General features: G+C 47.6%; 1 protein-coding gene across 4 annotated transcripts in view; it reads right to left on the reverse strand.

The window, feature by feature from the left end:
- The window catches only part of fkbp10a (FKBP prolyl isomerase 10a), a 361,807-nt gene that overhangs the window by 32,854 nt on the left and 301,811 nt on the right, over window positions 1-27,142 (reverse strand). For all 4 annotated transcript variants that reach the window (XM_077195548.1, XM_077195550.1, XM_077195549.1 and 1 more), the window contains exon 9: window positions 12,191-12,354. In XM_077195548.1, the coding sequence (XP_077051663.1) occupies window positions 12,191-12,354 (164 nt within the window). The remainder of the gene's footprint in view (window positions 1-12,190; window positions 12,355-27,142) is intronic.

The raw sequence follows: 27,142 nt of genomic DNA on the forward strand, positions 1-27,142 counted from the left end.
AGGATGCTTAGAACACATCAGTGTTATCTGGCAACGAATTCAATCAGCTAAAAAGGAGAGGAAGGAGCTCCACGTGACATTCCTGGATTTGGCTAATGCATATGGTTCAGTGCCACACGAGCTTCTTTGGGCATCATTTGATTTTTTCAGGGTACCGATGTCGATAACAAATTTAGTGAAAGCCTATTTTGGAGATTTGCAATTTAGTTTCTCAACTCCAGAATTCAGCACTACATGGCAATGCTTAGAGGTTGGAATAATGGCAGGATGCACCATTTCTCCACTGGCTTTTACCATGGCAATGGAAGTAATCATTAGGGCATCAAAATGGGTAGTAGGAGGAGAGCGCTTGGCTTCTGGGATGCGACTACCACCAATCAGAGCATACATGGATGACATGACAACCATGACTACAACGGTAGCCTGCACTAATCGGTTATTGGGGAAGTTAACAGATAATATTGAATGGGCACGAATGCATTTTAAGCCCTCTAAATCAAGGAGCATCTCCATAATTAAAGGCAAGGTAGTAGATAAAACATTCTTCATTAATGGTGAGGCAATACCAACAGTTTCTCAGAAGCCAGTGAAGAGTCTAGGGAGATGGTACGATGGGGATCTAAAGGACACAGTTCGAGTGGGAGAAGTTAGACGACAAGCAGTGGAAGGGTTGAAGAGCATAAACAGCTGTGCTCTACCAGGCAAACTGAAACTCTGGTGCTTTCAGTTTGGTCTACTGCCAAGGTTGCTGTGGCCACTGACTGTGTATGAGGTTTCTTTGACAACAGTGGATAAGCTGGAAGCGTTAATAAGTTCATACATCAGGAAATGGTTGGGAGTTCCACGCTGCCTCAGCAGAGTGGGACTTTATGGTAAAGGAGTATTGCAGCTGCCAGTCTCTGCTTTAACCGAGGAGTTTAAGTGTGCCAAGGTCAGACTGGAAATGACTTTAGCAGAGTCACGTGACAAATGTGTAAGGGAGACAGCCCCTGTGGTAAAAACTGGTAGAAAGTGGTCAGCAAAGAAATCTGTAGTAGAGGCAAAGGCTGACCTTCAAATTGGGGATATCGTGGGACAGGTACAGCATGGAAGAGGGGGTTTTGGGCTCAGTTTAGCTCCTCCTAAATGGCACAAGGCGAGCCCAGCCCAAAGGAGGAAGCTGGTAGTCAACAAGGTGCGAAAGCAGGAGGAGAGGATGAGATGTATAAAGGCCATTTCCCAGGCCAAGCAGGGAGAGTGGATGAGATGGGAGAGTGTGGAACAACGCAAAATGGGCTGGCAAGACCTTTGGTCAATGGAAGAGAGTAGGATCAGTTTCCTTATTAGGTCAACATATGATGTTCTCCCATCACCGCAGAACCTAAACCTCTGGGTAGGAGAGGATCCATCTTGTCCTTTGTGTTCATCACCTACCACATTAAGGCACATTTTGACAGGATGTAAGGTGGCTCTTAGCCAGGGTCGGTTTACTTGGCGCCATGACCAAGTATTGCGATGTTTGGCTTTAGCATTGGAAGGCAAGCGTTGTATGACCAATAAATTGCCGCCTGTTCTAGCAAAACATTACACGCAGAAGACAATATTCCTCCGCCCAGGCGAGCAACCACCAAGAAAACGTGCTAACACCAATTCTCGCCCAGGACAACTGGAAGCTGCTAGGGACTGGAAGATGCTGGTTGATCTTGATCAACGGCTTATTTTTCCACCTGAGATTGCCACCACTAACCTACGACCAGATATTGTTTTGTGGTCTGGATCAGCACGCATTGTTCAACTGATAGAGTTAACAGTGCCATGGGAGGATGCGGTAGATGAGGCATATGAGAGGAAGAAACTGCGGTATGCTCATCTGGCCACTGAAGCAGAACAGCGAGGATGGAGAGTCCAGGTTTATCCAGTGGAAGTGGGTTGTCGTGGTTTTGTGGCACACTCTACAACCCGGTTCCTCAGAGACGTCGGATTCAGTGGCCAAGAGTTGCGTCGTACAGTAAAGAACTTATCTGAAGCAGCAGAAAGGAGCAGCAACTGGCTATGGTTGAGACGGAAAGATTCTAGCTGGCTGTGTACAGGCCGCCATGCTACGGTTTCGTAGAATTCTTGAAAACTTGAAAGGTCTGTTGGTTTATTTGTATAGGTTGTATAGTATTTACAGTCATTACGTTCCTGTGTATATTGCGTGAATGACGGGTGGTTGGGCAGATATTGTGTTTTGCGGTAGGTGGTATGCCATACGGAACCGTTGCCACTGAAACTGCATATTAACGCACCAGTGGGGCTCGACAGCCTTAGTCAAACGGGTTGGCGCGTATGGTTGGGTTGCGGAGAGATTGTGAGATTGTGGTTAGGTCTCAGCAGCAACTGTTGGTTTATTTGTATAGGTTGTATAGTATTTACAGTCATTACGTTCCTGTATATATTGCGTGAATGACGGGTGGTTGGGCAGATATTGTGTTTTGTGGTAGGTGGTATGCCATACGGAACCGTTGCCACTGAAACTGCATATTAACGCACCAGTGGGGCTCGACAGCCTTAGTCAAACGGGTTGGCGCGTATGGTTGGGTTGCGGTGAGATTGTGGTTAGGTCTCAGCAGCAACTGTGTGTTTATTTGTATAGGTTGTATAGTATTTACAGTCATTACGTTCCTGTGTATATTGCGTGAATGACGGGTGGTTGGGCAGATATTGTGTTTTGTGGTAGGTGGTATGCCATACGGAACCGTTGCCACTGAAACTGCATATTAACGCACCAGTGGGGCTCGACAGCCTTAGTCAAACGGGTTGGCGCGTATGGTTGGGTTGCGGAGAGATTGTGAGATTGTGGTTAGGTCTCAGCAGCAAGAGGGAAGTAGAGGTCAGTAAGCTGGGCTGAGTTGAGTGGGGGACGGAGGGGGGTGACTCTGGGACGCCAGAGTCACTGTCGAGCCCTCTTGAGGTGTCGTGGGCTAGTCGACGAAACACTGAGGACGGAAGGTGCCCACTTGAAGACCCTAGAGATGTTCCCTACTGCGCTCAATCCAGAGGGTTGTTATGGGGGACCGCACTGTGGTTGCAGCCGTTGTGTGTGCTGACTCGCAATACACTGTATTAACACCAGACAGAAGATTCACGTCACCAGATGGAAAGAAGCGTAAATGGATGGAGAAGCATAGGTTACTGTAAAGCTACGTCTTAGTTGGTGATTATCTTGGCGAAAGCCGAGTACAAATCAGCATGAAGTTTTAACATCTACTCTCGTGTAATGGAAATCAGGAGATATCATTAGGAAACATGGAATTAGCTTTCACTGTTATGCTGATGATACTCAGCTCTATATTTCTTCCAAACCTAACGAAACTCACCAATTCACAAAATTATCGGAATGCATAGTTGATATCAAAAATTGGATGACTAGTAATTTCCTACTACTAAATTCTTAAAAAAACAGTGAATCTAATTAAATGACAAAAAACTTCCACACGTAATAACCGAGAGTGTCGTCTGACACTTGATGGCTGCTCTGTTGGGTCTTCGTCGTCAGTTAGGAACCTGGGTGTGCTCTTTGATACCAATCTTTCATTTGAAAGTCACGTGTCTAGTGTCTGTAAAACCGCATTTTTCCATCTTAAAAATATATCTAAATTACTTCATATGCTCTCATTGACAAATGTGGAACAACTAGTTCATGCGTTCATGACATCAAGGCTGTATTATTGTAATGCTCTGCTGGGTGGTTGCCCTGCACGCTTAATAAACAAACTACAGCTAGTTCAAAACGCAGCCGCTAGAGTTCTTACCAGAACCAGGAAGTACGACCATATTGGCCCGGTTCTGTCGGCACTGCATTGGCTCCCTATTGGACATCGTATAAATTTTAAAATATTGCTGATTACTTACAAAGCACTAAATGGTTTAGCTCCCCAGTACTTGAGCGAGCTCTTAACGCATTATAGTCCTTCACGTCTATTGCGATCTCAAAACTCCTGCCAGTTGATAATACCTAGAATATCTATGATGTACCACATGGCTCAGTACTAGGGCCGTTGCAGCAGCTTGAGTTCTTACCAGAAACAGGAAGTGTGACCATTTTAGCCCAGTTCTGTCAACGCTAAATTGGCTCCCTATTAAACATCATACACATTTTAAAATATTGCTGATTATTACAAAGCACTAAATGGTTTAGCTACCCAGTACTTGAGTGAGCTCTTAACGCATTATAGTCCGTCACGTCTATTGCAATCTCAAAATTCCAGCCAGTTGATAATACCTAGAATATCAAAACCGACTGCTGGAGGTAGATCCTAGCATACACATAACACATTATAGAATTATATAATTCAATTTTAGGCTGCATAGATTAGGTCTGCCGGAACCGGGAACACTTCCCATAAATCCTGATTTACTTCTTACATCATAAGAAGAATAGTGTCTAGGCTAATATTAGTCTCTCTGTTTATCCCGAGAGTTTACCGCAGTCCGCCAGATCCAGGCAATATCCGGATGAAGGACCTGCGTCTGGACACAACGACAACGCAGGCCTGAAGTGTCAACTAGTCTCTCCCCTGTGAAGGCCTCCTTTCCTTCCCTTTACCTTTGTACAGATATAACTTTGCCGGGATAATTCCGGTTCACGTGGCTATGCGGACGCGATAAAAAATGATGTATTATACATTGTTCAAGGCTTGTACCTTGGAACCTATTTCATGGTTTGCATTCTTGAGCCACCATGCACTGTTTTGTGCAAATGAGCGGCCAGATCGCATTAAGGGGTTTCTGTTAGAATGGTGTCGTGTTAGCGGCCCCTAAGTTAATAACTAATGATTGTTGCGACGGAAGTGAATCAATCAAAACTAACTTTAGCTGGACAATAACTTTCTTTTAGAAGCTGCTGTAAAGCCAAAACAATATCTGCTACTTTAATTTCCTATTATCACTGTAAAGCTGCTTTGAATCAATCTATATTGTTAAAAGCACTATTTAAATGAAGGTGACTTTACTTGACACTGTTAGATTTTAATCTAATGTAGCATTTCGCTAGCCTGTTAATTGTCATTTGTGCACAACGTCTCTTTTCTCTCTTGTGCTCTATCCTTTATGAGCTCATCAAACAAATGTGGTAAGTCGAAATCAATCAACAAACATGCTTCTCTGTCAGCGGCAAGGGATTCACACGTAATAATTGCAGGGATATATTTAGGCTGACAGAAAAGATTTCAGAATTAAAGACACATATCCAAACTTTAATCAAGGTAATAAGAACGCAAAGGCTTTAGATACGGCTTTAAATGCAGCTAGCTTAGAGAGCCCAGTAAATTGGTTGGTTCCGGTTTGCAGAGCCCCCAATGCAGGACAAATCGTCGCTATTCCTTTCTTAGCACTGCATTTGACACTATCAACCAAAACATTCTTTTGAATAGGCTCGAAAATTACGTTGACATTAATGGAATTGCATTGGCAATCTGATATCTGATCATCATCAATTTGTAGCAGTAAAGGAAGATCTATCATATCGATCATTGAGTATAAGCTCTGTATTGAGTACCGTAAGGCCGTTGCTTTTCACTCTGTACATACTACCCTTGGGAGATGTCAATAGGAAACATGGTGTTAGTTTTTACTGTTATGCTCATAATACTCAGCTATATTTCTTTGCAGCCTGAAGAAACATGCCAATTCATTAAACTAATGGAATGCATAGGTATCATAAAAAAATGGATGACTAGTACCATATTGTTCTCAGACATCCCAACCTGCAAAAAGTTATTTCAGGGAGGTATCTCTTTTTGTTGACAGGGGGGGGGGGTTATATAGACACACGCAAGGTCTCTCGCTCTCTCCCTCTATGCAGAGCGCGTGCTACACGGTTTGGAGCTCGCGAGCTCTAGATTCCGGGAGATTTGAACTAATTTGCGGGCATCAGGGAGCCGCTATCAATATACGGGAGACTCCCGGAACTTCCGGGAGACTTGGAATGTCTGTGTTCTGAATATAAGACTGTTTTTTTTTTCTTGGAAACACATCTGAAAAAAATGGGGTCGTCTTATATTCACCGTCTAGTCTTTTACATGTCAATAATATACCCGCAACAATAGGCAGCGCCAAATACATATAAAATGAGTGTGCCTCAGGACTGATAAACACAGCAGAGTCAAACCATTCTCATTAAGCCGCCAAGAAATATGGTGTGTCAGAGTGTAATGTTAGAAGATAGAGAGCACAAAAAGAGCCATTAAAAATGCTAATAGTGAAAGAAAAAGCTTACCGCGTTCCTAAAAGAAGTAGCTTCGAAGAAACCGACAGGCAAGTGTATGGGAAGCCAAACACACCTAAAGTGCCTTACAGAGCTCGCGCCGCGCCGACATGTAATTGGCGAGGTTCAATGGGCCGAGCCCCGCGACTGACTCGATATTGCAGGGAGGACGTATTTGCTAGCGCCACTGAATGGACAGCATGGCACAAACTAATCTCACCAGCACGGCGCTGACCACGCTTAATTCATTACTGCTCCGCAAAAGTTCAGGTGTTCCCCGCACATATAATAATAAAGAACAGCATGAAGTTATTAAATTTCTTTTGCTTATTATCTTTCATATTAGTACATTAGTAGTGTTTGACAGGCTACTTTAAAGAATTACACGCATGTAGCCACAGAAAGAGCTGTTCAATGCAGCAACTTTAATGATTTACAATAGCCTACCGAAGTCATCTTGAAGAGCACAACCAAATCCTAGGATTTTTTATTTTTGTACTTCAAGAAGTTGTTGTTGTTGTTGTCGTCGTCAAGTTCTACAATATTTCAGTTGTATCCTATTTTTATATCTTCCTATTTTTTTTTTCTATATAATATACATTAGAGACCTATAATATAGATTTCTTTAACCTGGCATAGCCTTCACATAACACACTATCACAATTCAATAAGTCAAATCCTTTAAAGGATTGTTAGGGTGCATACATTAGGTCAACCAGAACCGGGAAGACTTTCCATAATATACAGTGTACTTGTTACATCATTAGAGGAATGGAATCTCTTATGCTCATCAAGCCTGCATTTATTTGATAAAAAATACAGGGGAAAAAACAGTAATATTGTTAAAAATGATTACAATTTAAAATACTAGTTTTCTATTTTAATATACTTTACAATATTTTTTTTTTCTGTGATCAAAGCTGAATTTTCATCAGTCTTCAGAGTGACATGATCCTTCAGAAATCGTTCTAATATGCTGATTCTGTCACCGTGTCTGGTTCGTGTTTCCCCGGGTGTCCACTAGAGGTCCTTGTCCCCCACGGTGTCATTCTCTCATGCACTACATTTCCCATCATCCTGTTCTGTCTAATCATTGATCATTGCACACAGCTGTTTCCAGTCACTTTGTTAGTATCTGTGTATAAATACCCTGTCTGTTTCAGTCCATGTCACAGAGTCTTTGCTAAATGTCATTTACACTTCTGAAGTCTGTTTCCTTGCCTGTTCTTGTTTTGTTTCTTGTTTATTGGACTGCTAAAATGGATTTTTGACCAGCCGGAGCCAGTGTCTGCTGTTCCTGAGCCGGAGCCAGTGTCTGCTGTAGGGATGGGGAAATGAAGCCTCGTGAAGCAATGAGCCTTTCCCCTAACTGTTCCGGGAAAAGATTCAAAGCTTCAAGAGTGTCGAGAACAGCGCCATCTGGTGCTTATTTAAAATAAAGCAGCCAGAAGCCTTTCTCTGTCAGATGAAGCAACCACAACACACTCCATAGTTTCAATGTTATGTGTACAAATAAAAAGCCTTACACGTTTGTGTTTGATTTTTTCATTATTACATTATTAAATAAATTATTTTACCCATTAAAGTGTGACAATAAAATATAAAATGAGCATATTATTTATTAAGATCTAATGTAGGCCTACTCTCTCTCTCTCTCTCTCTACACACACACACACACACACACACATATAGTGAATAAGGACATTGTGTGATAGGATCATCTGTTCATCTGACACTTGGCAGTGATAGTGCTTATGTAACTGTAGGAATGACAGAAAAGTGATAAAAATTAATTATTCTGTAATGCCAATGTATATAGATGGGGGTAGACATGTTTCTGCATTCTCCAGTATTCAAGTGGATCTTCAGCTCTTTGTATGTTTGTATGTAATACAAACCCTTCACCAAACACCCAAATACCACCACCTTATTATTTAAAAAAAAAACACCAAAAGTGCAACGATCTTACAAAAACAAAATTACACAACAATAACAAAAAAATAATAAGTAGTTTTGGTTATATAAATGTAATGTATTGATAAACTTTCGAAGTACATCACTCTAGTCTCCTCACAAACCCATCAACCAGACTGAGCCAACAAGGACCTTCCAGGCTTCTGACACCCAAAGCGAAACATGCACGTGATTGGACAGAAAGTGAGGTTTCGTTTGTCATCGATCACGTGACCTCTGGGAAACCAATACAAACCCCGACACGGGGCTTCAATAGAAATTGCTTCGCTTTCGCAAAACGCACATCGAAGCTTTAGTGTCATACGTAACATCAATAGTCTGCTGTTCTTGAGCCGGAGCCAGTGTCTGTTGTTCCTGAGCCGGAGCCAGTGTCTGCTTCGCCCTGGCCGCCCGATGGGTCGTCTGCTTCGCCCTGGCCGCCCGATGGGTCGTCTGCTTCGCCCTGGCCGCCCGATGGGCCGTCTGCTTCACCCTGGCCGCCCGATGGGCCGTCTGCTTCACCCTGGCCGCCCGATGGGCCGTCTGCTTCGCCTTGGCCGCCCGATGGGTCGTCTGCTTCAACCTGGCCGCCCGATGGGTCGATGGGTTCCACCTCGCTCCTGGACTCTTGTTTTGGTTGTTTTTTGTGGGTCTTGGAGCGTCTGGTAGCCGCTCCGTAGAGGGGGGGGGGGGGGGGGGGGGTTATGTCACAGTGTCTGGTTCGTGTTTCCATCAAGAGGGTAGGGGACCTGCACGCATTCTCCGTTGACGAAGCGTGCCTGGAGTTCGTGCCCAAGGTTCCTACCACTCCCTTCCGGGACCAGGTGGTGAACCTGCAAGCGCTGCCCCTGGAGGACGAAGACCCACCCTTGCACTGCTCTGTCCAGTACGCGCTCTCCGCGCCTATGTAGACAGGACGCAGTGTTTCAGGACCTCAGACCAGCTCTTTGTCTGTTATGGTGGGAAGCTGAAGGGAAAGGCTCTTTCCAAGCAAGTGTTGTTTGCTGGATAGTGGACGCCATTGCCTTGGCACACCAGCAGCAAGGTCGACCGTGCCCCCTTGGTGTGACTGCCCACTCCACCCGGAGTGTGGCGTCCTCTTGGGCTCTAGCGCATGGCGCCTCGCTAACAGACATCTGAAGAGCTGCAGGCTGGGCGACACCTAACACATTCGCCAGATTCTACAATCTCCGAGTGGAGCCAGTGTCCTCTCATGTACTCGCTTCAACCAGCTAGTACTGGATCCGCTCAGGTGTCTTCGCTTGCTCGCCATTCCACTCCACGGACTGGACACGTGCGATATTTCCTCAGGTGAGCTTCTCCGAAAGCCCTGAGTTCCTCCAGCACTCCTGACGTCGGCGCCAGTGTGTATTGCCTGCGCGTCGGCTAGGTGCCTCCCGTGTGCATGGTCCCTCCTCTGAGCGACCCCCACATGTGTATTTCCACTGTAAGCCTCTCTGAGCATGTGTCTTTCCCTTGGCAAGCCACCTTGCCACCCCTGGGGTTGAAATATTCCACCTGCGGCTGGACACCCCAGTGTTCTCCATATGCATCCCTTTGGGTCATATGTGTATTTTCTAAGTCCCCCCCTCTGGGTTGGCAATAATTGCATATTTCCTCTAAACTATGGGATATGCTCACCAGTGTACCTTGGTATTCCTGTGCTAGATAGGAGTCCTTCGTCCGTGCCAATCTCACGACAAGGATCTCTGATTTACGCAGGGCACTGGAAGACAGCCGAGAAGGTGGCGTGATTAGACAGGTAACCCGATTCGTCGTCATCCGACGTAACTCGACGTAACTGGGCTTCTGTTACGTCTTCCTGCCACTTTCCGCTGTACCGCGGGGATCGGCTGAGCTCAGTCTTGGCTCCTCAGCGAAGAAACATATCTGCATGTTGCCGGCGTCCTCCTTTTATACCCACGAGGTAAGCCGGAGATACGCTATGCAAATTCCCCAGACCCATGGCATTTCTTTGCCATTGGCTCGTTTTGTAATACTTGAAGTTGATAGGCTTTCTAAGCGAAACCCCATTCGTCGTCATCCGACGTAACGTCTCCGTTCCCTACTCAGGCAACGAGGGTTACATACGTAACCGAGACGTTTCAGCTGTGCACTAATCAATCATCTTGTCATGAAGTGGATTATTTTATAATGTTTCCTGGGGTGCCCTTATAATGTTAGTATGATTTTTACATTTAAAAAAAATCAAAATTTAGAAATAAAAGGCATTTTTCCTAGCCTAATTTCAGCCTCTGATTTGAACACTCTGTCTGAAGGGGCGTGTCAGCTGTGAGACTTCAGTGTAAACGCCCACTGCTATGATTGGCTGACATGTTTGCATATGAAATAGCTAGCATTACATGTGGAAATAACTCGAATACTTTCCCTACGTTTTAAATATTACAGCTATCGAGATTAATGAATCGTGAGAAGTATTTAAAGCATTATATTTAGATATATTCCATCACATGAAAGGTTGCAGTGATGAGCATTGAGCAGATGACAGACAGTCTGTTGATCGTGTGAATGAATTTCTGCACTCTCACGAATGCTTTCACCAAATAATGCAAACACGATGTAAATACAGCTTCGTTGTGCAGTGTAACCGCGTCATTGATTTCATAACGAGTTTTGGCAAGTGTGCGTTCTTTGATCGCTTTCTGTATATCATTTTATTCTACTAAGAGAAACGATATAAATTTGATAGTATAGTCACTGGCTTGATTTACTTATGCATAAACGAAAGAAAGATAACCTGTCTGAACTTGAATAATTACACATAAGAAATCACTGATCACAGATCAGGCCCCGCCCTGTTAGGGTGTACTCACACTAGGCACGGTTGCCATGAACCGGGCCCGATTACGATTGCCCCCCCTCCCCACTCCCCCTCTGGCCTGCACTCACATAGGGTTTCAGCATTCATGCCGGAGCACGCTTACGTCATTATGGTGCGATGGTTTCGGGATAAACAAGAATAGCGGCGCTCTCTGAACACAATGGAGTCCGTCGCTCTGTTTTCTTTTTGGATAATTTTGTGTCGTTTGGTCCACGGTGGTCCACAGCCCTCTCACAGCCTGTTGTTAAACAGATGTGTCGCCTTAGTGGCGCGAAAAATTTCACGTAATCGTGCTGCTCGTATGAGGAGGTTTGCAAGGTACCAGCTGAAGTGCAGCAAGGACTTTGCAGCTTTGATTACGGACTACAGTTCCCGTACATCACGCGTCCTGTTCCGTGCTCCAGCACGGTCAGCGCTCACACTGCATGCGAACCTCGCCCGAGTCCAACTGAACCGTGCTGTGGCCCACCTCTTCCAAGCGGGCCAGGGCCGGCTAATCGAGCCGCGCCCGGGCACGGTTCGGAGCACTCACACTAGTCAAACGAACCGCGCTTTGGTGGTGAAACGCACTCGGGCACGGTTCAAACTGGCTAGTGTGAGTACACCCTTAGTTTGAACTGCGAGAGTTCTCAACTGCTGCCATTACGTTGTGCATCAAGTTCAAGTGCTACTCTTTTGGCGTCGAAGTTGAGGCGTATGGCCGCCTGCCGGAAGCTAGTTACTTTAATTTAGTTTAAGCTGGTTACTTTAAATATGGATATTTTTCTTACATGAATGTATCGCTTTAGTTCAGAATACATTTATTAACCCCCTGAGACATGTGGAGCACTTTAATCATGAATAGATGCGCTTTGATAAACTTCCAAAGTCATCCAGACATTCACTGTCATTATCATGCTTGGAAGAGCCAGGAAATTTTTGAATATAACTCTGATTGTATTTGTCTGAGAGAAGAATGTCGTATACTCCTAGGATGACTTCAGGGTGAGTAAATCATGGGCTAATTTTCATTTTTGGGTGAACTATCCCTTTAATACAACCTCTGTTTGTGGGGGGGGCCTATATGGGGTATCAGTCCATGGGCGGCTCAGTTCTATATACCTCGAAAGAAATGGTTCAACATTAATTAGCCAGACAGCAAAAAAAAAAAAAAAAAAAAAAAAACATACCTCCTCCAGTGGTACTTCCTGGTCTTGGTTCATATCCATGACAGGAAACAGTGGCTCAGGACTGTCCTGCAGCCAGATGAACAAAAAGCCCTCAGGAATACCCTTCTGCAGCTGTAGTAGTTCCAGCTCAAACAGCAACACTGCACTGCTGGGTACACCCAATGCTGGAGGAATGGAGAGAGAAACAGACAGACAGAGGGGATCAGGGAAAACGTCTCGGTTACGTATGTAACCCTCGTTCCCTGAGTAGGGAACGGAGATGTTACGTCGGATGACGACGAATGGGGTTTCGCTTAGAACACCTATCGACTTCGAGTATTACAAAACGAGCCAATGGCAAAGAAATGCCATGGGTCTGCAGAATTTGCATAGCGTATCTCCGCCTTACCTCGTGGGTATAAAAGGAGGACGCCGGCAACAGGCAGATATGTTTCTTCGCTGAGGAGCCAAGACTGAGCTCAGGCGATCCCCGCGGTACAGCGGAAAGTGGCAGGAAGACGTAACGTCTCCGTTCCCTACTCAGGGAACGAGGGTTACATACGTAACCGAGACGTTCCCTTTCGTTGTCACTCCGAGTTACGTCGGATGACGACGAAAGGGGTTACCAGTCTAATCACGCCACCTTCTCAGCTGTCTTCCAGTGCCCTGCGTAAATCTGAGATCCCTGTCGTGAGACTGGCACGGATGAAGGACTCCTATTTAGCACAGGAATACCAAGGTACACTGGGGAGCATATCCCAAAGTTTAGGGGAAATATGCAATTACTGCCAACCCAGAGGAGGGGACTTAGAGAATACACATATGACCCGAAGGAGACATATGGAGAACACTGGGGTGTCCAGCCGCAGGTGGAATATTTCAACCCCAGGGGTGGCAAGGTGGCTTGCCAAGGGAAAGACACATGCTCAAAGAGGCTTACAGTGGAAATACACATGTGGGGGTCGCTCAGAGGAGGGACCATGCACACGGGAGTCACCTAGCCGACACGCAGGCAATAGACACTGGCGCCGACGTCAGGAGTGCTGGAGGAGCTCAGGGCTTCCGGGGAAGCTCACCTGAGGAGAATATCGCACGTATCCAGTCCGTGGAGTGGAATGGCGAGCAAGCGAAGACACCTGAGCGGGTCCGGTACTAGCTGGTTGAAGCGAGTACACGAGAGGACACTGGCTCCACTCGGAGATTAAAGAATCTGGCGAATGTGTTAGGTGTCGCCCAGCCTGCAGCTCTGCAGATGTCTGTTAGCGAGGCGCCATGCGCTAGAGCCCAAGAGGATGCCACACTCCGGTGGAGTGGGCAGTCACACCAAGGGGGCACGGTCGACCTTGCTGCTGGTATGCCAAAGCAATGGCGTCCACTATCCAGTGAGACAACCTTTGCTTTGAGAGAGCCTTTCCCTTCAGCTTCCCACCATAACAGACAAAGAGCTGGTCTGAGGTCCTGAAACACTGCGTCCTGTCTACATAGGCGCGGAGAGCGCGTACTGGACAGAGCACTGCAAGGCTGGGTCTGCCTCCTCCAGGGGCAGCGCTTGCAGGTTCACCACCTGGTCCCGGAAGGGAGTGGTAGGAACCTTGGGCACGTATCCAGGCCGGGGTCTCAGGATCACGTGAGAGTAAGCCGGCCCGGACTCCAGGCACGCTTCGTCAACGGAGAATGCGTGCAGGTCCCCTACCCTCTTGATGGAGGCCAGTGCAACCAGGAGCGCTGTCTTCATAGACAGGAATTTAAGCTCGACTGATTGCAGGGGCTCAGATGGAGCACTCTTCAGGGCAGTTAGAACCACTGAGAGGTCCGAAGAGGGAACGAGAGGAGGGGGGCGGATTTAGTCTCCTCGCTCCTCTCAGGAACCTGATAACCAGGTCGTGCTTCCCCACCGACTTACCTTCGATGAGGTCATGGTGTGCGGCAATAGCGGCAACGTAGACCTTCAGGGTGGAGGGAGACAGCCTTCGCTCCAGCCCCTGTTGAAGGAAGGAAGGCACAACGCTGATCGAGCATCTCCGGGGGTCTTCTCGGTGAGAAGAGCACCAGCTGACGAAGAGGTTCCACTTCAACGCATAGACGTATCACGTGGACGACGCCCTAGCGGAAGTGATGGTAGCCACCACCGCTGGTGGTAGGGTACTCAAACCTGCCTCGTCCCATCGAGGAGCCACACGTGGAGGTTCCAGAGATCGGGACGAGGGTGCCATAGGTGGCCCCGTCCCTGAGGAAGAAGGTTCTTCCTCAGAGGGATCGGCCAGGGAGGTGCTGTCGCGAGGAGTACTAGTTCGGAGAACCAGGTTCCTGCTCCGCGTCCTCCCTGACCTTGCGCAAGGTCTGCGCAAGAAGGCTCACTGGGGAAAACGCATACTTGCGGCCCTGCGGTCAGCTGTGCGCCAGAGCATCCTGGGCGCAAAAACTGGGCGCAATGGGTCGAGTCGTGGGAGGCAAACAGATCTATCTGTGCGTCCCCGAACTGGTCCCAAATCAGCTGAACCGACTGGGGATGGAGTCGCCAATCTCCCGGGAGGGGCTGAAGCCGTGAGAGCTCGTCGGCTGCACAGTTCAGGGCTCCGGGGATATAAATGGCATGAAGCGACCTCAGATGCTCCTGACTCCATATGAGGAGGTGGCGGGCGAGTTGCAACATACGGCGGGAGCGTAGACCACCTTGATGGTTGATGTACGCTACAGAGGCGGTATAGTCTGAACGGACTAGTACGTGTTGGTTCTTGAGCACGGCCCGGAAGCGGCGCAAAGCAAGACGTACGGCCAGCAACTCGAGGCAATTGACGTGCCAGAGGCGTCGGGGTCCTGTCCAGGAGCCCGCGGCAGCACGTCCATTGCACATGGCACCCCAGCCCGTGGAGGAGGCATCTGTCGTTACAACAACATGCCGCGAAGCTTGTTCCAGGGGCACTCGGCCCGTAGAAAGCTGAGGTTCGACCACGGGGTGAAGGTCTGACGGCAGGTCGGAGTAACTGGTACTCGGAGGGTGCCGTGTTGCCATGCCCACCTCGGGACTCGGTCGCGGAGCCAAAGCTGAAGCGGTCTCATATGAAGCAATCTGAGCGGCGAATCGCGGCTGCAGATGCCATATGCCCCAGGAGCCTCTGAAGAAACTTCAGTGGAACCGCACTCTTGCGCTTGATAGTCTCAGGCAAGTCAGCAATGGCTGAGTGGAGAAGGCGACCAAGTCCATACCGAGAAAGGAGCTCCTCTGCACGGGGCAAAGTTTACTCCTTCCCCGGTTGACCCGAAGGCCCAGACGAGCTAGGTGCCGGCGCACTGGGTCCCTGTATTCGCAAACCTGGTCTCAGGAGTGAGCTTAAGACAGCCAGTCACCGAGATAGTTCAGGATGCGAACCCCGTGTTCCCATGGAGGAACAAAGGCAGCCTCAACAACCTTGTGAAGGCGCGAAGAGACAGGGCTAGCCCGAATGGGAAAACAGCGTACTGATATGCGCGCGCCCTGACAGCAAACTGTAGGTATGGTCTGAGTCAGGGGAGAACGGAGACATAAAAGTAGGCGTCCTTCAGGTCGATCGCTGCAAACCAATCCTGTGGCCGCACACATCCAGAAATGCGTTTGGCCTGGAGCATCTTGAACGGCAGCCTGTGAAGGGAGCGGTTCGGACCAAGATTGGCCGTAACCCACCAGACTTCTCCGGGACAATGAGGTAGGGGCTGTACCCCTGGACCTCCTTTCGGCTGGAGGGACAGTCTCAATCGCACCCTTCGCCAGTAGGGTAGCAACCTCCGCTCTCATGATAGGGCATAGCCATCGACCAAAGTGGAGCGGACTCCCCTGAAGTGGGGAGGAGACCGTGCGAACTGAATCGCATAGCCGAGCCGATGGTTCGCGCGGAACAGAAGGGAAGCTCTAGGCAGGCTCCCAACTGTGCCAGCGGCGTCGAGAACCACAGACGTCCCTCCGGTGGTGCAGCGAAGCGGAATGACCGGCCCAGACGTGGACGGCATAGCGGCCCGGTGTGGGGGCAAGGTCAAAACCGCACCCTGACAGAGGAGGCCAGGGAAGGACCAGCGTTCCAAAGGGGCCTGCTCTGTCAAGGGTCTGGCGACAGAGGGGGACAGGGGCGAAGCGGTCGTGGACGGCACGCCGTGTCAACCACCTCCGGGACAGAGGGGGACGAGGAGAGCACGGCATGTGGGCGGCGCTCTGTGTCGTCCGAACTCTCTGTCCTCAGAGACAGGAGAGTCAGTTCTTTGGAGAATAAGGATTCTTCCCCGGCCCTCACCCGGGGAAAGGAGTGGTCCTGCTACCAGCTCCTGGAAAGAACTGAGTCCCATCTCTGAGGAGCCCATCCCAAGAGCGCCGCTTAACCCGGCGTGTAGCAGGGGGCGGGGCTGGAGTGGTCTGTTTTGGCGTCCGACCGCGGCTTCCAGAGCCGGCCCGGCTGAGCGGGCGGGGTGGGAGCCGCGGGGGAGCGCCCACGGCGGTGGGCAGACCGAGGGACCTGAGCGGACGGCGGGGCCGTCGGGACAGAGTCAACCTCAGTCTGCTCCATCCCCGAGGAGCCCGTCTCAGGAGCGCCGCTTAACCCGGCGTGTAGCGGGGGGCGGGGCTGGAGAGGGGCTGTGGCGTCCGCCCGCGGCCCCCAGAACCGGCCCGGGTGAACGGGCGGGGTGGGAGCCGCGGGGGGGCGCCTTCGGCGGTGGGCAGACCGAGGGACCTGGGCGGACGGCGGGGCCGTCGGGACAGAATCAACGTCAGTCTGCTCATGAGCGGCTGAGAGCTGTTGGTCAAGCCCTCAACCGCACCGCCGGAGAGGCCGACCTGGGATATGGGAATGTCGGACAGACGGGTCCGTGCGACATCCAGCACATCAGACAGGTTCAGCCACAGAATGGTGAGCATCACCTGACCCAGGGAGCGTACGGCCACTTTCGTCGCTCGGAGAGCAAGGTCAGTGACGGCGCGCAGCTCAGTGAAGAGCCCTGGGTCAGTCCCGCCCTCGTGCAGATCCATGAGCATCTGGGTCAGCCATGGCATGCAGAGAGGCGGCTGCCAGTCCCGTGGCACTATAGGATCTCGCCACAAGCGTAGACGAAAAACTACAGGCCACGGGCGGGTGCTTAGGATTGCGCCGAGAAGAAGCACTCTGAGGACACATAGCATCGCAACAGAGCGTTCAGCCGGGGGAACCCCAGTGTACCCAAGGGCAGCGGCCCCATCGAGGGGAGGAAAGGCGGATGAGATCAGCGAGCGGTCCTGAGAAGACAAGGGGGTCTTCTAGGACTTCGAGATCTCATCATGCACGTCCGGGAAGAGAGGTATTGGGGTTTGCCACGGACGAGGGTCGGCGGCCTTACCCAAAACCAATCGTCCCAGGAAAGCATGGCCGTCATCTCCGGATCAGACTCAGGCACAGCCGTATGCACACCGGAAGGTGGCAGCTGTGACGAGCCCTCACTTCCAGAAGACTCAAGCCCACCTAGTGATGCTGCAACAGACATGGCATCTTCCTCTGTAGCTTCAACTGAAACACGCGGGCCACCAGAGGGTAGACTCGCGGAAATCAGCAGTTCACTAGCGGGCACCGTCATTGAAGAGGGGGGCTGGGGTCACGGACACGTAGTCGGCGCCTTGTTCCAGACTGTAACCCTCAGGTCACCCTGGCCACCAGCCGAAGATTGGGGGGTGGATGAGGGGACTCTCACTCTTGCGAGTTCACCGAGTCTCGACCTACATATGACGCGATGATCACGTTCCCTTGCGAGAACATGAGTCACCCACGAGCGCTGTTCAAGCATGATCAAACACACTAGACAGCGCTCGTGCCCATCAGAGTCCGATACCAGTCCGCTGCAACCAGAAGTGCACGGGCGATCCGTCTTTAAAAAGACGTGCCGCGTGCGAGCTCTTTTATGAGAGGAGAGAAAAAAAACTCTGCGATGTTGAAGCGCACAGGGAGACACACACACACTGGCAGATTACGGCACAGATCAGCAGGCACTGTGAGCTCGCTGCAGATCGCCGTCACACCAACACCGGAGAGAGAAGCTCGTCTCGTAGAGCGAAGTCAGAGATGACTGTGGAGTGAAGAAATAGTCTTGGCTCCGAAGCGAAAACATATCTGCCTGTTGCCGGCGTCCTCCTTTTATACCCACGAGGTAAGGCGGAGATACGCTATGCAAATTCCGCAGACCCATGGCATTTCTTTGCCATTGGCTCGTTTTGTAATACTCAAAGTCGATAGGTGTTCTAAGCGAAACCCCATTCGTCGTCATCCGACGTAACTCGGAGTGACAACGAAAGGGAACTGTGATATCTAAGAGACCAAAACCTATAGCCAGGACATATTTTGCATACCATTGTAGATATAATGGTTATAAGTGGACAGTAATGCTTTAAGCTATTTACATATGAGAGTGATGTAGAAACAAGGTATTGTTTTTTATGGTTTTCAAGCAACATCACAACAATTTACATTAAAGTAAATATACCATGAATTTCTCACTAACTGCCCTCAGTTTGTCAGACTCGGTCTCACACTCCACCTCTCCTCCACCCTCACTCTCATCACCGGTTGCCCACAGGGATGACTGTATCCCCACACACTTCTCCAATCACATCATACAATTTGCACATGCCATCAGTGATTGGACTCCTTTCTGGAGGCTTAATACGATGAGGCCTGAAAACTAACGTTGTGGTGCTCTGAAAACATCATATTGTTAAACACAAAGAAAACTAAAGAACCCATCTTGGACTTAAGGAAGTGCAAAGCTGACCAGCCTTCCATCTTTATAAATGAAGACTGTGTGGAAAGAGTACGCAGTTTTAAATTCCTGGGAATCCATTTATCTGACAGTCTCTCCTGGTCCACAAACACGACAGCTGCTGTTAAAAAGGCACAGCAGCGTCTGCACTTCCTGCAAGTCCTAAAGAAAAAAACATCTGTGTTCAAAGCTACTGATGGCCTTCTACCGCTCTGCTATAGAGAGTGTCTTAACATTCCTTACAGTGTGGTATGGGGGCTGCTCAAGAGCTGACAAAAAAGCTCTACAGAGGGTCATAAACGCAGCGCAGAACATCATTGGCTGCCCTCAACAAACACTTCAGGACCTTGCAAACACCCGCTACCTATCTAGACATTGTTAAGGACCGTACTCACTCATTGTCACCCCGGTTAACACCTGTTTACCCTTCTGCCCTCAGGAAGGCGAAACAGGGCAATTAAAACTTGCAAAAAGCCATCGACTCCCTAAATGTACTCGTTACTAACTTAACCTCGGTTCCCTGAGAGATAAGGGAACGAGTATTACGTAGCTATACGCTATGGGGAAAACTCGTTTCTTGAGAATAATGAAGCCTTTATTTTAAAATGCAGTGCAGCTGCACAGCAAGCACAATGCAGGCTGTCTAAGCGTTCTGATTGGCTTGGCTGCGGCAACTGCACGAACCTGTGGCGAAGCAGCGAGGACGCGTGAACCTAACAGGGCGCTTCGCGCCAAAGCGCACCAGAATGAGCGTGGCTGCTGACTATATAAGCGGCCCATTTCACAATAGGACAAGTAGTTAAATCCACTGAAGCGACAGCACCTGGACGTACAGCGTAATAGCACGGCAGGTTACGCAATACTTGTTTCCTTATCTAGCAGGCAACCAAGGTTACGTTAGTAACTGAGTACGTTCCCTTTCGAAAACGGTTCACTCGCTTTGCATAGCTATACGCTATGGGAACCCATTTTAAAATGTTGTGCATTTAGCTGATGACTTTGCACTGGCTACCACCTGGAGCTGAGAAGCCCGAGACCTATAGCAGAACTAAAGTCAGAATCCAACTGGGACCGGATGAGATGGGGCTCTCGAAGGGATATGTAGAGGCTTGGACCCAACAGGGGCCAAGACCTCCTAAAGGACTTGTGCCTGCAGGGCCGGCACTTCCAATTTTTAAAATCTTAGAAATGCGGATGGTGAAGACCAGCCGGCCGCCGCACAAATGTCTTTAATTGATACACCACTGGACCATTCCCATGAAGAGACTATGCCCCTTTTTGAATGAGCCCTGATGCCTATGGTGCCTAGAGATTGCATCTACTATCCATCAAGATGTTCTCTGCTTCGTGACCGGGGACCCTTTGTTGCTGCCACCGAAGCATACAAATAGCTGTTCCGACTGCCTGAATGGGGCGGAACGCTCTAAATAGATTCTGAGAGCCCTGATAGGGCAGAGTAGATTCAAGTCTCTATCATCTTCCAATGGGGGAAGAGCAGATAGTAAAATAACCTGGGCTCTGAACGGAGCAAAAGTGGCTTTAGGTCAACCAGGGCCGGCGCTTCGCACACGCACATCATGCACTGCGCGTAGGGCACCAAGTGCTTGGGGGGGCACCAAAAAATCTGGGTCGTGAAAAATCATCACAATAGGCTACTATTATAAATAATAAATAAAATGTCTAAAGCATGTTAATATACAAAAGCAATACAAAAGTAATATAGGCCTAGACCAAATTAGTCGAGAAAAAGGTGAATCTCCTGTGCCAGTCTCCCTCTGGTGCCCCCCCCTTCCCCACCTCCCAGTGGTCTGTTCATGCCTCAGTCAATGTCAAATTTGGCAGACACCGACCTCAGACATGGCCTCGAAAAGGCACCAAGAGTCTGGGGCGGAAAAAGAAGAGACAGCGGGATGATTCTCGTGCGTCGCTTGCAGGTAAGACAATGTTTTAAATAAAAATGTTAGTTTTGTAGCGCGGGCGCCCTTGCGTCGTGTATGCATGTCCAGGGGGGCGTCGCTAGTAGTGCAAATGATCCGGGGAAGGCTTTTTTAGCCCTGCATGTTGAATCTTTTATTTTAATGGGGGTCCGGTGGTTCCTCCCCCGGGAAAGCATTTGTGCTTAGCCCAACCAAAATAGCTTGCGCCAGCCCTGAGGTCAACCGACTTAAGTGGCTCGAAAGGGGATCCCTTAAGAGCCCTGAGGACCGTAGATAGGTCCCAGACAGGGATAGAGGGAGGTCGAGGCGGGTTAAGCTCCTGGCCCCTTTGAGGAAGCGTATGATCAGGTTGCTTTTCCCTAAAGATTGTCCAGCCACAGGAGCATGGAGGGCTGCTATGGCCGCCGCATACACTTTAAGCGTGAAGGGGCTCTGGCCAGCATCCAGCAGCTCTTGGAGAAAGGAAAGTACCTGTGGTACTTCACACGAATATGGGTCTAGGTTCCAAGCTGAGCACCAGCCGGTGAACACTGACCACTTAAGGGCGTAGAGACGTCTTGTGGACGGAGCACTAGCCTCAGCAATAGTGTTTAGGATTCTCTCCCGGAGGTCCCTGAATACCTGTTGAGGGGCCATGCATGGAGGGCCCACAAGTCGGGATTGGGGTGCCAAACTGTCCTGTTCGCCTGCGTGTGAAGGTCCCTCCTCACCGGAATAGGCCAGGGAGCTGTCTCTAGCAGGTGCATCCACTCGGGGAACCATGTCTGGGTCCACCAGTGAGGGGCTAATAAGAGGACTGCACACTTGTCCTCCCTGATCAGTTCGATGACCTGAGGTAGCATCGAGACTGGAGGGAATGCGTAAAGAGGACGACTGGGCCATTTGTGGGCCAGTGCATCCCTGTTTTTTCGAAAATAATACTGGGCAACCTTTGCCCTCCCGAAGACACTCCAGATCAAAAGAATGGTCTGAGGGTGGAGAGACCATTCCTCGGGGGGAACGTTGTCTCGAGATAGCATATCTGCGCCCTGGTTTAGTATGCCCGGTACATCCACCGCTCTGAGCGAGAGCAGGTTGTCATGAGCCCATAAGAGGAGCTGTTTGGTCATGGTGTACAGGTTGTATAACCTGAGACCGCCCTGGCGATTTAGATATGACACCACTGCCATGTTGTCCATGTTGTTGTTGTTCACCACTGCCAACATGCCATGTTGTCCATGTTGTTCGATTACTCCGGTCTGCCTTGCTGTCTTGCTGCCGCGTGGTTTGCGTCTGTAAGCTCCACATAGCTTTCCTTGTTGTTTATATTGCTAAATATATTGTACTCATCAACCAGATATCTGATATTATCTAATTTTTTCTGTCACATTGATCTGACTTCGCTAGCTTTAATCTAAATCACTATCGCTATTCTGCAGCTAAACCTGTTACTCTGCCATCCGTGTTTACGTCTTTTTTTCTCACGCCTTTTTCGAGTCCATCAAACAACTGTGGTGAGTAGATCAGTCAACAAACAGTGAGTAATGTCTTCTCCTGTTATTGTCACTTGCACTGCGTTTCACATATATAGTATAGCCTTCTCTGTCAGCGCCGAGGACTTCACATGTGATACATGCAGGAAGATAGTCAGGCTGACAGAGAAGATTTCAGAACTAGAGACTCAAAATTTCAATAAAAAATTTCAAAGAATCCAGAATCCAAACTTTAATCGAGGATAGTAAGAATGCAGGGGCTTTAGATACTGCTTTGGATTCAGCTGTAGAGCCCGTGCAACAAGGCAACTGGGTGACCGTGAGACGCTGTAGTCACGGGTCAAAACACCACTCTTCTGTTCCGATTACCACCCCAAATAGATTCTCCCCACTCAGTGAAACACCCACTGAGAATTCTGTTGAAAGTGCCCTAGTTACTGGCGATTCTATTATATGGAGCGTGAAAATAGAGACACCAGCCACCATAGTCACATGTTTGCCGGGAGCCAGAGCGCCTGACATCAAAGCAAATTTAAAGGGTAACTAATCCCCTGGTCAGAGCCTGACTCCACCCACTGGCAATATTTGAAAAATGCTGACGTCAGAGGGTACCACAACTTCCCTCCAATTGGGGTACCTCCCAACTTCCAATAGGAAAATTCAACTGCAGTAGCCACCGTTCAACCTGAACAGGGCAGCATTTAGACGTTTTTATACCATATATTGTAGAATTAAAACACTTTAAACCCAAATGTCAAAAAATTTACTCGAATCAATGAACAGAATTTATGAAGCTCCATTCTTACAGATCATTAACTAAAAAAAGTTGTTTTAGTGTTTAGTTACTCTTTAAAAGTGTTGGCTAATTTTAATCGTAAATTCTCTAAAATTATTATTCACGTCGACACTAATGATGACTTCGCCAGATCACTAAAGATCACTAAAATTAACATTAAAGAGGTGTGTGAACTTGCAAGTACGATGTCAGGCACTGTAATTTGCTCTGACCCCCTTCCTGTTCGCAGGAGTGATGAGATACTTAGTAGACTGTGCTCACTCAATGGCTGGCTGTCTAAGTGGTGTCCGCAAAATAACATAACATAGACAATTGGAAAAGTTTTTGGGGCAGACCTTACCTGTTGAAAAGAGATGGTATTCATCCTTCCTGGGATGCTGCTGCTCTTCTCTCTAGTGATATGGCACATAGTAGTCTGCCTTAGAGCTCAAACATGACAATCTGGGCCTCAGGTCAGGAAGCAGACAGACTGGCTAAACCGACCATATGTTAGCTGTCTCACGTCACTGAGGTCAGATAAATCACATCACATAGAACCTCTTTCACCTAGATCGATTGCTCCTGTCTGCCTAGCTGCCTGCTGTGTTTTGTTTGCTTCGAGGCTGTAAGCTCCGTCTAAGCCTCGTATTAGCTTTGTATTTCTTTCTGTTTTGAACCATCATTTACTACCATTTCTAGTTGTTTATACTACTAAATACAGCTTAGACAACATCCCAGATTAACCTGACATCGCTAGCTTCCGTTATTGTTAGAACAACACGCTAGTAACCCGCTAGCCTGTTAACGCGCCACCCGTGCGCTCAGTTATTTATTTATTTATTTTTCTCTCGCGCGCCCGCGCCTCTGAGTTCATAAAAAGCCCAGGTGAGTAAGAATCAGTCAACAAACACGGTGAGTAATGTCTTGTCCTGTTATTGTCACCTGCACTTCATATTACATGTTTAGCATAGCCTTCCCCGTCGGCAATATAGGGTTTATATGTGATAAATGCAAGGAAACAGTCAGGCTGACGGAGAAGATTTCAGAATTAGAAACACGCATCCAAACTTTAATTGAGGATATTAAGTGTGCTAGAGCTTTAGATTCTACTTTGGATGCGCCTAGCATAGTGAACTCTTTACATGATTCGGTTCCGGCTGAATTATTGCCTGTGCAGCCAGGCAGATGGGTGACAGTGAGGGATCGCTCTAGTCACGGATCAAAAAACCACTCTTCCGTTCCGATTACCACAACAAATCGATTGGCCCCACTCAGTGAAACACCCACTGAGAATTCTGTTGACTGTGCCCTGGTAATTGGCGATTCTATTACACGGAACGTGAAAATAGAGACACCAGCCAACATAGTCACATGTTTGCCGGGAGCCAGAGCGCCTGACATCAAAGCAAATTTAAAAGTGCTGGCTAATGCTAATCGTAAATTCTCTAAGATTGTTATTCACGTCGGCACTAATTATGTTCGACTCCGTCAGTCGGAGATCACCAAAATTAATATTAAAGAGGTGTTTGAACTCGCAAGTACAATGTCAGGCACTGTAATTTGGTCTGGCCCCCTTTCTGTTCGAAGGAGAGATGAGATAGTTAGCAGATTGTCATCACTCAATGGCTGGCTGTCTAAGTGGTGTCCGCAAAATAATATAGAATTCATAGACAATTGGAAAAGTTTTTGGGGCAAACCTGACCTGTTGAAAAGAGATGGTATTCATCCCTCCTGAGATGGTGCTGCTCTTCTCTCTAGTAATTTGGCTCATAGTCTTAGAGACAAAACATGACAATCTGATCAGGTCAGGAAGCAGACAAACTGGCTAAACCGACCGTCTGCTAGCGGCCTCGCGTCACCAAGGTCAGATAAATCCCATCACATAGAGGCTCTTTCACCTAGATATCATCATATAGAGACTGTGTCTGTTGCCCGAATTTGGAAATCCAAAAAACGTCCAAACCGATCTAAGGTTAAAAATGTAATTGATATTCAACAAATAAAAATTAGATATAATACAGATGAGCAAACGATAAAGCTTGGGTTGCTGAATATTCGATCCCTTATTTCAAAAGCACTCATAGTAAATGATATGATTTCAGATTATAACCTAGATGTGCTGTGTATGACAGAAACCTGGCTAAAACCAGACGATTACATTACTTTAAATGAGTCCACCCCTCATGATTACTGTTATAAACATGAACCTCGCCTGAAAGGCAAAGAGGGAGGGGTTGCTGTAATTTATAGTAATATTTTCAAAACCACTAAAAAATCCAGTTTAAAATATATTTCTTTTGAAGTGTTGGTGCTTAATGTAAAAATATATAATTTAAACGATAAATCAAGTTTGAGAATTCTGCTGGCAACTGTCTATAGGCCACCAGGGCACCATAAAGATTTTATCAAAGAATTTGCTGACTTTCTATCAGAATTAGTATTGACTGCAGATAAAGTCCTAATTGTTGGTGATTTTAATATACATGTAGATAATGGAAAAGATGCAATGGGATTGGCATTTAAAGACATTCTTAACTCTATTGGAGTTAGACAACACGTGTCAGGACCTACTCATTGTCGTAATCATACTCTAGATCTAATATTATCACATGGAATCAATGTTGATGCTGTTGAAATTCTGCAGCAGAGCGACGACATCTCAGATCATTATCTAGTCTCATGTAAATTACATTTAGCCAAGGCTGCAAAGCCAACTCCGTGTTACAAGTATGTTAGACCTATCACTTCTGCCACTAAAGATTGTTTTATCAATAATCTTCCTAATCAGTTTCATCGTCTCAGCATCCCAGATAGCTTAGAAGAACTTGATATTGCAACAGAAACTTTTAACTCTCTCCTTTCCAGCACTTTAGATACAGTTGCGTCGTTGCGCTTAAAGAAGATTAAAGAAAATAGTCCAAAACCCAGGTACAACGAGCACACCCGGGCCCTTAAGAGAGCAGCCAGAAGAATGGAGCGCAACTGGAAGAAAACAAAACTAGAGGTATTTCGGATTTCATGGAAGGAGAGCTCGATTGCTTACAGAGAGGCTTTAAAAGCTGCTAGATCTGCTTATTTTTCAACCCTATTAGAAGAAAATAAACATAATCCAAGGTATTTATTTGAAAAAGTGGCTACACTAACGAAAAAGAAAGCTTCAAGCCCAGAAGTTTCCAAGAAACACAGCAGTAATGACTTTATGAACTTCTCCACATATAAGATTGATAATATTAGGGACAAAATTATCACTATGCAACCGTCTACGACAGCATCACATCAGGCAGTGCATTATAGTCTCCCCGAGGTAAAATTTGATTCATTTGTTGCCATAGGAGAGGAAGAATTTTGCAAACTCGTTAATTAATCTAAATCGACAACATGTATGTTGTACCCTATACCGACTAAACTACTGAAAGAGATGCTTCCAGAAGTCATAGATCCTCTTCTTAACATCATTAATTCATCTTTGTCTCTAGGATACGTACCAAAAACCTTTAAGCTGGCTATGATTAAACCGCTTGTTAAAAAAAACGCAACTTGATCTTACAGAATTAGTCAATTACAGGCCGATCTCAAATCTACCTTTCTGTCAAAGATACTAGAAAAGGCAGTATCCTCACAACTGTGTTCCTTTCTTACAAGAAATGGTATCTGCGAGGATTTCCAGTCAGGATTCAGACCGCATCATAGCACTGAGACTGCTCATTAAAGTCACAAATGATTTGCTCTTATCATCCGATCGTGGTTGTATCTCTCTATTAGTGTTACTTGATCTTAGTGCTGCATTTGACACCATTGACCACAACATTCTCTTAAATAGACTAGAAAACTATGTTGGCATTAGTGGAATTGCACTAGCATGGTTTAAATCATATTTATCTGACCGCTATCAGTTTGTAGCAGTAAATGAAGAGATGTCTTATCGATCACAAGTTCAGTATAGCGTACCACAAGGCTCAGTACTAGGACCATTGCTGTTCACTCTGTACATGCTACCTTTAGGAGATATCATTAGGAAACATGGAATTAGCTTTCACTGTTA

Source organism: Siphateles boraxobius, unplaced genomic scaffold, assembly GCF_051911475.1.
Source record: "Siphateles boraxobius isolate OS27281-9 unplaced genomic scaffold, OSU_SipBor_1 33, whole genome shotgun sequence".
Lineage (NCBI taxonomy): Eukaryota > Metazoa > Chordata > Actinopteri > Cypriniformes > Leuciscidae > Siphateles > Siphateles boraxobius.